At 39.5% G+C, this 12,743-nt stretch overlaps 1 protein-coding gene across 1 annotated transcript in view; it reads left to right on the forward strand.

Moving 5' to 3' along the window:
* The window catches only part of LOC133617111 (diacylglycerol kinase theta), a 52,235-nt gene extending 40,101 nt beyond the window's left edge, over nucleotides 1-12,134 (forward strand). Inside the window, exons 18-23 of the mRNA XM_061976840.2 lie at nucleotides 8-183; nucleotides 243-343; nucleotides 414-560; nucleotides 9,594-9,705; nucleotides 9,847-9,999; nucleotides 11,782-12,134. Coding sequence (XP_061832824.2) covers nucleotides 8-183; nucleotides 243-343; nucleotides 414-560; nucleotides 9,594-9,705; nucleotides 9,847-9,999; nucleotides 11,782-11,886 — 794 coding nt within the window. The 3' untranslated portion in view covers nucleotides 11,887-12,134. The remainder of the gene's footprint in view (nucleotides 1-7; nucleotides 184-242; nucleotides 344-413; nucleotides 561-9,593; nucleotides 9,706-9,846; nucleotides 10,000-11,781) is intronic.
* Nucleotides 12,135-12,743: the final 609 nt, after the last annotated feature.

The raw sequence follows: 12,743 nt of genomic DNA on the forward strand, positions 1-12,743 counted from the left end.
CCACCAGGTAACGACCTGGCCCGAATCCTGCGCTGGGGGCCGGGTTACAGCGGCGAGGACGCCGCCCACATTCTCGCCCACGTGGAGGAGGCGGAGGAAGTCCTTCTGGACCGCTGGACCATCCTGCTGGATGCGCAAGACCTCTCCGAAGGCGGCAAGGAGAACTTCCTGGAACCGCCCAAGGTGCGCACCTCGAACCCTTCAGGGAACGTCCGGGTGTCAGCTGATCTTTGTCCCTCCAGATCGTCCACATGAACAACTACTTCGGACTCGGCATCGACGCCGAGCTCAGCCTGGACTTCCACCTGGCCCGCGAGGACGACCCCGACAAGTTCACCAGCAGGTACTTCCTGTCAGCGCCGTGGTTGGTTGTCTGCGGTCACGTGACCACGCGCCTCCCTGCTGTCGGACAGGTTCCACAACAAAGGCGTGTACGTCAAGGTGGGCCTGCAGAAGATCAGCGCCACCAGGAGTCTGCACCGGGAGCTGCAGCTGCATGTGGACGGCCGGCATGTGCAGCTACCCAACATCGAGGGTCTCATCTTCCTCAACATCCCCAGGTCCGAGACCCCCAACCCCTGCGCCCTGATCTCCGGCTTCTTTTTCCATCCCACACTCGTTTTTATTGAGGGCCACAACATTGTAACAGTGAATATAGAGTAAGGAAGGGAGTCTTATGCCCCCCATCCCTGGGTGGAGTTCATCATTTTACAATGCAGTCTGCTGTAATGATGGAAAGTGCCACTCTACATGGCAACTGACGCTGTGGTCAAAGTTGGAATTGCCACAAAACACATTTTAAGGTATTCAACACTATTATATAGATATTCAACCAACCCCCCAAATATGTCACGTTTCATGTGTCAGGTAAACCGCGACAAATGGGGCCATATGAATCTCCTTCTTACTGTGTAACAACTACATCACAGTTAAAAAAATATATATATATTTTTTTAACCGTCAAACAATCAACTTTTATTAACACACACTAAAGTAACGATAATTGGTACCATTGAGTACCGGTATTGATTACGAGGTACCGGTAATTGGTACTGTATCGGTTGAAATGTGAACAGTACCCATAAAACACTTAAAATATGTTATACATTTATCATTTAACACAACACACTTAAAATACGTTGTATATTTATCATTTAACACAACAAACATAACACACTTTAATACAACATTTATACATCTATCATTTAAACACAACACACTTAAAATAGGATATAAATGTATCATTTAAACAGAACAAACACACTTAAAATATGTTGTACACTTATCATTTAAACACAACAATCATAACACGCTTTAATATAACATTTATACATTTATCATTTAAACACAACACACTTAAAATATGTTATACATTTGTCATTTAACACAACACACTAAAATATGTCATATATTTGTCATTTAAACACAACACACTTAAAATATGTTATACATTTATCATTTAAACACAACACACTTAAAATATGTTATACATTTATCGTTTAAACACAACAAACACTTAAAATGTGTTATACATGTATCATTTAAACACAACAAACACATAAAATATGTTATACATTTATCAATTAAACATAATACACTTAAAATATGTTATACATTCATCATTTAAATACAACAAACATAACTAAAACATTATATACATATGTCATTTAAACACAACACACTTCAAATAGATTATACATTTATTAGTTGAACCGAACAAACACACTTAAAATATGTTGTACACTTATATCAAAATGTGTTATGTTTTGTGTTTAAATGATAACAGTTATACATTAATCATTTAAACATAACACACGTGTACTTTTGTCATTTAAACACAACACACTTAAAATAGGTTATACATTTATTAATTGAACAGAACAAACAACACACTTAGAATATGTTGTACACTTATTTCTCTTTTAAACACAAAAACATAACATACTTTAATATAACATTTATACATTAATCCTTTAAACACAACACACTTAAAATAGGTTATACATTTATCATTTAAACACAACAACACACTTACAGTAAGATAGGTTATAAATGTATTACTTGAGCAGAACAAACAACACACTTAAAATATGTTGTACACTTATTTAAAAACAACACACTTAAAATATGTTATGAATGTATCATTTAAAAACAACACACTTAAAATAGGTTGTAAATGTATCATTTAAACACAACAAACAACACACTTATAATACGTTGTACACTTATCATTTAAACACAACACACTTAAAGCATGTTGTACATTAATCAATTATAAATAAAACATTTATACATTAATCATTTAAACACGACACACTTAAAATGTGTTATACATTTATCATTTAAACACAACACACTTAAAACATGTTGTATATTTATCATTAAACACAACACACTTAAATAAAACATTTATATATTAATCATTTAAACACAACACACTTAAAATATGTTATATATTTATAATTTAACACAACACACTTAAAATACGTTGTATATTTATTATTTAACACAACAAACATAACACACTTTAATACAACATTTATACATTTATCATTTAAACACAACACACTTAAAATAGGTTATGCATTTATCATTTAAACACAACAAACATAACACTTAAAATATGTTAAAAATTGATCATTTAAATACAACACACTTAAAATATCTTGTACATGTATCATTTAAACACAATACAATCATAACACACTTATAGAAAACATTTTATACATTATCATTTAACACAACACACTTAAAATATGTTATACATTTATCATTTAACACAACACACTTAAAATAGGTTATACATTTATCATTTAAACACAACAACACACTTACTGTAAGATAGGTTATAAATGTATTACTTGAGCAGAACAAACAACACACTTAAAATATGTTGTACACTTATCATTTAAACACAACACACTTAAAATATGTTATACATTTATCATTTAAACACAACACACTTAAAATATGTTATACATTTATCGTTTAAACACAACAAACACTTAAAATGTGTTATACATGTATCATTTAAACACAACAAACACATAAAATATGTTATACATTTATCATCCATCCATCCATCCATCTTCTTCCGCTTATCCGAGGTCGGGTCGCGGGGGCAGCAGCCTAAGCAGGGAAGCCCAGACTTCCCTCTCCCCAGCCACTTCGTCCAGCTCCTCCCGGGGGATCCCGAGGCGTTCCCAGGCCAGCCGGGAGACATAGTCTTCCCAACGTGTCCTGGGTCTTCCTCGTGGCCTCCTACCGGTCGGACATGCCCTAAACACCTCCTTAGGGAGGCGCTCGGGTGGCATCCTGACCAGATGCCCGAACCACCTCATCTGGCTCCTCTCGATGCGGAGGAGCAGCGGCTTTACTTTGAGCTCCCCCCGGATGACAGAGCTTCTCACCCTATCTCTAAGGGAGAGCCCCGCCACCCGGCGGAGGAAACTCATTTCGGCCGCTTGTACCCGTGATCTTGTCCTTTCGGTCATAACCCAAAGCTCATGACCATAGGTGAGGATGGGAACGTAGATCGACCGGTAAATTGAGAGCTTTGCCTTCCGGCTCAGCTCCTTCTTCACCACAACGGATCGATACAGCGTCCGCATTACTGAAGACGCCGCACCGATCCGCCTGTCGATCTCACGAACCACTCTTCCCTCACTCGTGAACAAGACTCCGAGGTACTTGAACTCCTCCACTTGGGGCAAGATCTCCTCCCCAACCCGGAGATGGCACTCCACCCTTTTCCGGGCGAGAACCATGGACTCGGACTTGGAGGTGCTGATTCTCATCCCAGTCGCTTCACACTCAGCTGCGAACCGATCCAGTGAGAGCTGAAGATCCTGGCCAGATGAAGCCATCAGGACCAAATCATCTGCAAAAAGCAGAGACCTAATCCTGCAGCCACCAAACCGGATCCCCTCAACGCCTTGACTGCGCCTAGAAATTCTGTCCATAAAAGTTATGAACAGAATCGGTGACAAAGGGCAGCCTTGGCGGAGTCCAACCCTCACCGGAAACGTGTCCGACTTACTGCCGGCAATGCGAACCAAGCTCTGACACTGATCATACAGGGAGCGGACCGCCACAATCAGACAGTCCGAAACCCCATACTCTCTGAGCACTCCCCACAGGACTTCCCGAGGGACACGGTCGAATGCCTTCTCCAAGTCCACAAAGCACATGTAGACTGGTTGGGCAAACTCCCATGCACCCTCAAGGACCCTGCCGAGAGTATAGAGCTGGTCCACAGTTCCACGACCAGGACGAAAACCACACTGTTCCTCCTGAATCCGAGGTTCGACTATCCGGCGTAGCCTCCTCTCCAGTACACCTGAATAGACCTTACCGGGAAGGCTGAGGAGTGTGATCCCACGATAGTTAGAACACACCCTCCGGTTCCCCTTTTTAAAGAGAGGAACCACCACCCCGGTCTGCCAATCCAGAGGTACTGCCCCCGATGTCCACGCGATGCTGCAGAGTCTTGTCAACCAAGACAGCCCTACAGCATCCAGAGCCTTAAGGAACTCCGGGCGGATCTCATCCACCCCCGGGGCCTTGCCACCGAGGAGCTTTTTAACTACCTCAGCAACCTCAGCCCCAGAAATAGGAGAGCCCACCACAGATTCCTCAGGCACTGCTTCCTCATAGGAAGACGTGTTGGTGGGATTGAGGAGGTCTTCGAAGTATTCCCTCCACCGATCCACAACTTCCGCAGTCGAGGTCAGCAGAACACCATCCGCACCATACACGGTGTTGGTAGTGCACTGCTTCCCCTTCCTGAGGCGGTGGATGGTGGTCCAGAATCGCTTCGAAGCCGTCCGGAAGTCGTTTTCCATGGCTTCCCCGAACTCCTCCCATGTCCGAGTTTTTGCCTCCGCGACCGCTGAAGCCGCACACCGCTTGGCCTGTCGGTACCTGTCCGCTGCCTCAGGAGTCCCATGAGCCAAAAGAACCCGATAGGACTCCTTCTTCAGCTTGACGGCATCCCTCACCGCCGGTGTCCACCAACGGGTTCTAGGATTACCGCCACGACAGGCACCAACTACCTTGCGGCCACAGCTCCAATCAGCCGCCTCGACAATAGAGGTGCGGAACATGGTCCACTCGGACTCAATGTCCAGCACCTCCCTCGTGACATGTTCAAAGTTCTTCCGGAGGTGGGAATTGAAACTCTCTCTGACAGGAGACTCTGCCAGACGTTCCCAGCAAACCCTCACAATGCGTTTGGGCCTGCCAGGTCTGTCCGGCATCCTCCCCCACCATCGCAGCCAACTCACCACCAGGTGGTGATCGGTAGAAAGCTCCGCCCCTCTCTTCACCCAAGTGTCCAAAACATGAGGCCGCAAATCCGATGACACAACTACAAAGTCGATCATAGAACTGAGGCCTAGGGTGTCCTGGTGCCAAGTGCACATATGGACACCCTTATGCTTGAACATGGTGTTCGTTATGGACAATCCGTGACGGGCACAAAAGTCCAATAACAAAACACCACTTGGGTTCAGATCCGGGCGGCCATTCTTCCCAATCACGCCTCTCCAGGTTTCACTGTCGTTGCCAATATGAGCGTTGAAGTCCCCCAGTAGAACGAGGGAATCACCCGGGGGAGCACTCTCAAGTACTCCCTCGAGTGAATCCAAAAAGGGTGGGTACTCTGAGCTGCTGTTTGGCGCGTAAGCGCAAACAACAGTCAGGACCCGTCCCCCCACCCGAAGGCGGAGGGAAGCTACCCTCTCGTCCACCGGGTTGAACTCCAACATGCAGGCTCTGAGCCGGGGGGCAACAAGAATTGCCACCCCAGCCCGTCGCCTCTCACTGCTGGCAACGCCAGAGTGGAAGAGAGTCCATCCCCTCTCGAGAGAACTGGTTCCAGAGCCCTTGCTGTGCGTCGAGGTGAGTCCGACTATATCCAACCGGAACTTCTCTACCTCGCGCACTAGCTCAGGCTCCTTCCCCCCCAGCGAGGTGACGTTCCACGTCCCAAGAGCTAGCTTCTGTAGCCGAGGATCGGACCGCCAAGTGCCCTGCCTTCGGCTACCGCCCAGCTCACATTGCACCCGACCTCTATGGCCCCTGCTATGGGTGGTGAGCCCATTGGAGGGGGGACCCACGTTGCCTCTTCGGGCTGTGCCCGGCCGGGCCCCATGGGGACAGGCCCGGCCACCAGGCGCTCGCCATCGTGCCCCAACTCCGGGCCTGGCTCCGGAGGGGGGCCCCGGTGACCCGCGTCCGGGCGAGGGAAATCTGAGTCTCGGTTCTTGCATTTCCATAGAAGTCTTCGAGCTGCTCTTTGTCTGATCCCTCACCTAGGACCTGTTTGTCTTGGGAGACCCTACCAGGGGGCATGGAAGCCCCCGGACAACATAGCTCCTAGGATCATTGGGACACGCAAACTCCTCTACCACGTTAAGGTGGCAGCTCAGAGAGGAGATACAATTAAACATAATACACTTAAAATATGTTATACATTCATCATTTAAATACAACAAACATAACTAAAACATTATATACATATGTCATTTAAACACAACACACTTCAAATAGATTATACATTTATTAGTTGAACCGAACAAACACACTTAAAATATGTTGTACACTTATATCAAAATGTGTTATGTTTTGTGTTTAAATGATAACAGTTATACATTAATCATTTAAACATAACACACGTGTACTTTTGTCATTTAAACACAACACACTTAAAATAGGTTATACATTTATTAATTGAACAGAACAAACAACACACTTAGAATATGTTGTACACTTATTTCTCTTTTAAACACAAAAACATAACATACTTTAATATAACATTTATACATTAATCATTTAAACACAACACACTTAAAATAGGTTATACATTTATCATTTAAACACAACAACACACTTACAGTAAGATAGGTTATAAATGTATTACTTGAGCAGAACAAACAACACACTTAAAATATGTTGTACACTTATTTAAAAACAACACACTTAAAATATGTTATGAATGTATCATTTAAAAACAACACACTTAAAATAGGTTGTAAATGTATCATTTAAACACAACAAACAACACACTTATAATACGTTGTACACTTATCATTTAAACACAACACACTTAAAGCATGTTGTACATTAATCAATTATGAATAAAACATTTATACATTAATCATTTAAACACGACACACTTAAAATGTGTTATACATTTATCATTTAAACACAACACACTTAAAACATGTTGTATATTTATCATTAAACACAACACACTTAAATAAAACATTTATATATTAATCATTTAAACACAACACACTTAAAATATGTTATATATTTATAATTTAACACAACACACTTAAAATACGTTGTATATTTATTATTTAACACAACAAACATAACACACTTTAATACAACATTTATACATTTATCATTTAAACACAACACACTTAAAATAGGTTATGCATTTATCATTTAAACACAACAAACATAACACTTAAAATATGTTAAAAATTGATCATTTAAATACAACACACTTAAAATATCTTGTACATGTATCATTTAAACACAATACAATCATAACACACTTATAGAAAACATTTTATACATTATCATTTAACACAACACACTTAAAATATGTTATACATTTATCATTTAACACAACACACTTAAAATAGGTTATACATTTATCATTTAAACACAACAACACACTTACTGTAAGATAGGTTATAAATGTATTACTTGAGCAGAACAAACAACACACTTAAAATATGTTGTACACTTATCATTTAAAAACAACACACTTAAAATAAGTTATGAATGTATCATTTAAACACAACAAACAACACACTTAAAATACGTTGTACATTTATTTAAACACAACACACTTAAAACATGTTGTGCATTAATCATTTAAACACAACACACTTAAATAAAACATTTATACATTAATCATCTCAATCAACACACTTAAAATATGTTGTATATTTATAATTTAACACAACAAACATAATACACTTTAATATAACATTTATACATTTATCATTTCAACACAACACACTTAAATTATGTTATACATTTATCATTTAAACACAACAAACATAACACTTAAAATATGTTAAAAATGGATCATTTAAATACAACACACTTAAAATATGTTGTACATGTATCATTTAAAAACACTAAAATCATAACACACTTATAGAAAACATTTTATACATTTATCATTTTAAACACAACACACTTAACATATGTTATACATTTATCATTTAAACACAACACACTTAAAATATGTTATATATTTATCATTTAACACAATACACTTAAAATATGTTATACATTTATCATTTAACACAACACACTTAAAATAGGTTATACATTTATCATTTAAACACAACAACACACTTACAGTAAGATAGGTTATAAATGTATTTCTTGAGCAGAATAAACAACACACTTAAAATATGTTGTACACTTATCATTTAAAAGCAACACACTTAAAATATGTTATGAATGTATCATTTAAAAACAACACACTTAAAATAGGTTATAAATGTATCATTTAAACACAACAAACAACACACTTAAAATACGTTGTACACTTATCATTTAAACACAACACACTTAAGGCATGTTGTACATTAATCATTTAAACACAACACACCTAAATAAAACATTTATACATTAATCATTTAAACACAACACACTTAAAATGTATTATACATTTATCATTTAAACACAACACACTTAAATAAAACATTTATACATTAATCATTTAAACACAACACACTTAAAATATGTTTTATATTTATAATTTAACACAACACACTTAAAACATGTTATGTTGTGCATTAATCATTTAAACACAACACATTTTAAAACATTTATACATTAATCATTTAAACACAACACACTTAAAATATGTTGTATATTTATAATTTAACACAACACACTTAAAATGTGTTATACATTTATCATTTCAACACAACACTTAAATAAAACATTTATACATTAATCATTTAAACACAACACACTTAAAATATGTTGTATATTTATAATTTAACACAACAAACATAACACACTTTAATATACCATTTATACATTTATCATTTAAACACAACACACTTAAATATAACATTTATACATTAATCATTTAAACACAACACACTTAAATAAAACATTTATACATTAATCATTTAAACACAACACACTTCAAATATGTTGTATATTTATAATTTAACACAACAAACATAATACACTTTAATATAACATTTATACATTTATCATTTCAACACAACACACTTAAAATACGTTGTATATTTATTATTTAACACATTAAACATAACACACTTTAATACAACATTTATCATTTAAACACAACAAACATAACACTTAAAATATGTTAAAAATGGATCATATAAATACAACACACTTAAAATATGTTGTACATGTATCATTTAAACCCAATAAAATCATAACACACTTATAGAAAACATTTTATACATTTATCATTTACACAACACACTTAAAATGTTATACATTTATTAATTTAACACAACAAGCATAACACTGTGTGTGCGTGTGTGCGTGTGCGTGTGCGTGTGTGTGTTTAGCTGGGGCTCCGGTGCTGACCTGTGGGGGTCTGAGACGGACGGTCGCTACAGTAAGCCCAGCATAAGTGACGGCATGCTGGAGGCGGTGGGCGTGACGGGGGTGGTCCACATGGTGAGTGGGTGGCCCCACCTTCATCGGGAAGTTGACCACTTAATAACGGTACGTCAATAATGTGTGTGTGTGTGTGTGTGTGTGTGTGTGTGTGTGTGTGTGTGTGTGTGTGTGTGTGTGTGTGTGTGTGTGTGTGTGCAGGGTCAGGTGCAGAGCGGTCTGCGTTCAGGCATCCGTATCGCACAAGGGACGTACTTCCGTGTGACTCTGAGGAAATCCTTCCCTGTGCAGGTGGATGGAGAACCTTGGCTGCAGCCTCCTGGTCACATCATCATCTCTGCTGCTGGACCTAAGGTGATCCACACTACACTTAGTACACTTCTACAACTATTTACTTCCTGAGTACAAACCCCGTTTCCATATGAGTTGGGAAATTGTGTTAGATGTAAATATAAACGGAATGCAATGATTTGCAAATCCTTTTCAACCCATATTCAATTGAATATGCTACAAAGACAACATATTTGATGTTCAAACTGATAAACATTTTTATTTTTTTGCAAATAATCATTAACTTTAGAATTTGATGCCAGCAACACGTGACAAAGAAGTTGGGAAAAGTGGCAATAAATACTGATAAAGTTGAGGAATGCTCATAAAACACTTATTTAGAACATCCTACAGGTGAACAGGCAAATTGGGAACAGGTGGGTGCCATGATTGGGTATAAAAGTAGATTCCATGAAATGCTCAGTCATTCACAAACAAGGATGGGGCGAGGGTCACCGCTTTGTCAACAAATGCGTGAGCAAATTGTTGAACAGTTTAAGAAAAACCTTTCTCAACCAGCTATTGCAAGGAATTTAGGGATTTCACCATCTACGGTCTGTAATATCATCAAAGGGTTCAGAGAATCTGGAGAAAACACTAAACGTAAGCAGCTAAGCCCGTGACCTTCGATCCCTCAGGCTGTACTACATCAACAAGCGACATCAGTGTGTAAAGGATATCACCACATGGGCTCAGGAACAATTCAGAAATCCACTGTCAGTAACTACAGTTGGTCGCTACATCTGTAAGTGCAAGTTAAAACTCTCCTATGCAAGGCGAAAACCGTTTATCAACAACACCCAGAAACGCCGTCGGCCTCACTGGGCCTGAGCTCATCTAAGATGGACTAATGCAAAGTGGAAAAGTGTTCTGTAGTCTGACGAGTCCACATTTCAAATTGTTTTTGGAAACCGTGGACGTCGTGTCCTCTGGACCAAAGAGGAAAAGAACCATCCGGATTGTTGAAGGCGCAAAGTTGAAAAGCCAGCATCTGTGGTGGTATTGGGGTGTATTAGTGCCCAAGACATGGGTAACTTACACATCTGTGAAGGCACCATTAATACTGAAAGGTACATACAGGTTTTGGAGCAACATATGTTGCCATCCAAGCAACGTTACCATGGACGCCCCTGCTTATTTCAGCAAAACAATGCCAAGCCACGTGTTACATCAACGTGGCTTCATAGTAACAGAGTGCGGGTACTAGACTGGCCTTCCTGTAGTCCAGACCTGTCTCCCATTGAAAATGTGTGGCGCATTATGAAGCCTAAAATGCCACAACGCAGACCCCCGGACTGTTGAACAACTTAAGCTGTACATCAAGCAAGAATGGGAAATAATTCCACCTGAGAAGCTTAAAAAATGTGTCTCCTCAGTTCCCAAACGTTTACTGAGTGTTGTTAAAAGGAAAGGCCATGTAACACAGTGGTGAACATGCCCTTGCCCAACTACTTTGGCACGTGTTGCAGCCATGAAATTCTAAATTAATTATTATTTGCCAAAAAAAAAAAAAGTTTATGAGTTTGAACATCAAATATCTTGTCTTGGTAGTGCATTCAATTGAATATGGGTTGAAAAGGATTTGCAAATCATTGTATTCCGTTTATATTTACATCTAACACAATTTCCCAACTCATATGGAAACAGGGTTTGTATTTGTTACTGTACTTGCTGAAGTGTACTACACCGTTTTGAGCACTTATGCACTCAGAAGGCCAAGTGTACTCACTTGTGCACTCAGAAGGCTGAGTGTACTCAGAGGAGCGCACTAATGAAGGGAGTGAACACTGAGTGCGTGCTCTGCAGGTGCGCATGTTGCGCAAGTCCAAACACAAACAGAAGAAGTCGGCGGGCGGCGCCAAGGAAGCCCGCTCCGAGAGCTCCGCCTCTTCGGACGGCATCCAGCTGTGAGAGTCGCCGCGACTTGAAGGTGGACGACACTGAGGGGAGCAGGAATTGTGCGGACGTGCGTGGACACGCCCAGGTCACATTCAAATGTTACGCTGACATGGCGATGACCAAGTTAAGTCTTCATCAAGATGTCACCATGACGCTTCTACTTGACGCCAATCACCACCTCATTCTTGTTAGCTTACATGTTTATACGCGTGTTAGCTTACATGTTTATACGCGTGTTAGCCAACATGTTTATACGTGTGTTAGCTTACATGTTTATACGCGTGTTAGCTTACATGTTTATACGTGTGTTAGCTTATATGTTTATAAGCGTGTTAGCTTACATGTTTATACGCTTGTTAGCCAACATGTTTATACGCATTTTAGCTTACATGTTTATACGCGTGTTAGCTTACATGTTTATACGTGTGTTAGCTTAAATGTTTATACGCGTGTTAGCCAACATGTTTATACGCTTGTTAGCCAACATGTTTATATGCATGTTAGCTTACATGTTTATACACATGTTAGCTTACATGTTTATACGCGTGTTAGCTTACATGTTTATACGCGTGTTAGCTTAAATGTTTATACGCGTGTTAGCCAACATGTTTATACGCTTGTTAGCCAACATGTTTATATGCATGTTAGCTCACATGTATATGCGCGTGTTAGCTTACATGTTTATACGCGTGTTAGCTTACATGTTTATACGCGTGTTAGCTTACATGTTTATACGCGTGTTAGCTTGCATGTCTATACGTGTGTTAGCTTACATGTTTATACGCTTGTTAACAAACATGTTTATACGCGTGTCTACATATTTATGTGTTAGCAAACATGTTTATACACATGTTAGCAAACATGTTTAT

Source organism: Nerophis lumbriciformis, linkage group LG16, assembly GCF_033978685.3.
Source record: "Nerophis lumbriciformis linkage group LG16, RoL_Nlum_v2.1, whole genome shotgun sequence".
Classification (NCBI taxonomy): Eukaryota; Metazoa; Chordata; class Actinopteri; order Syngnathiformes; family Syngnathidae; genus Nerophis; species Nerophis lumbriciformis.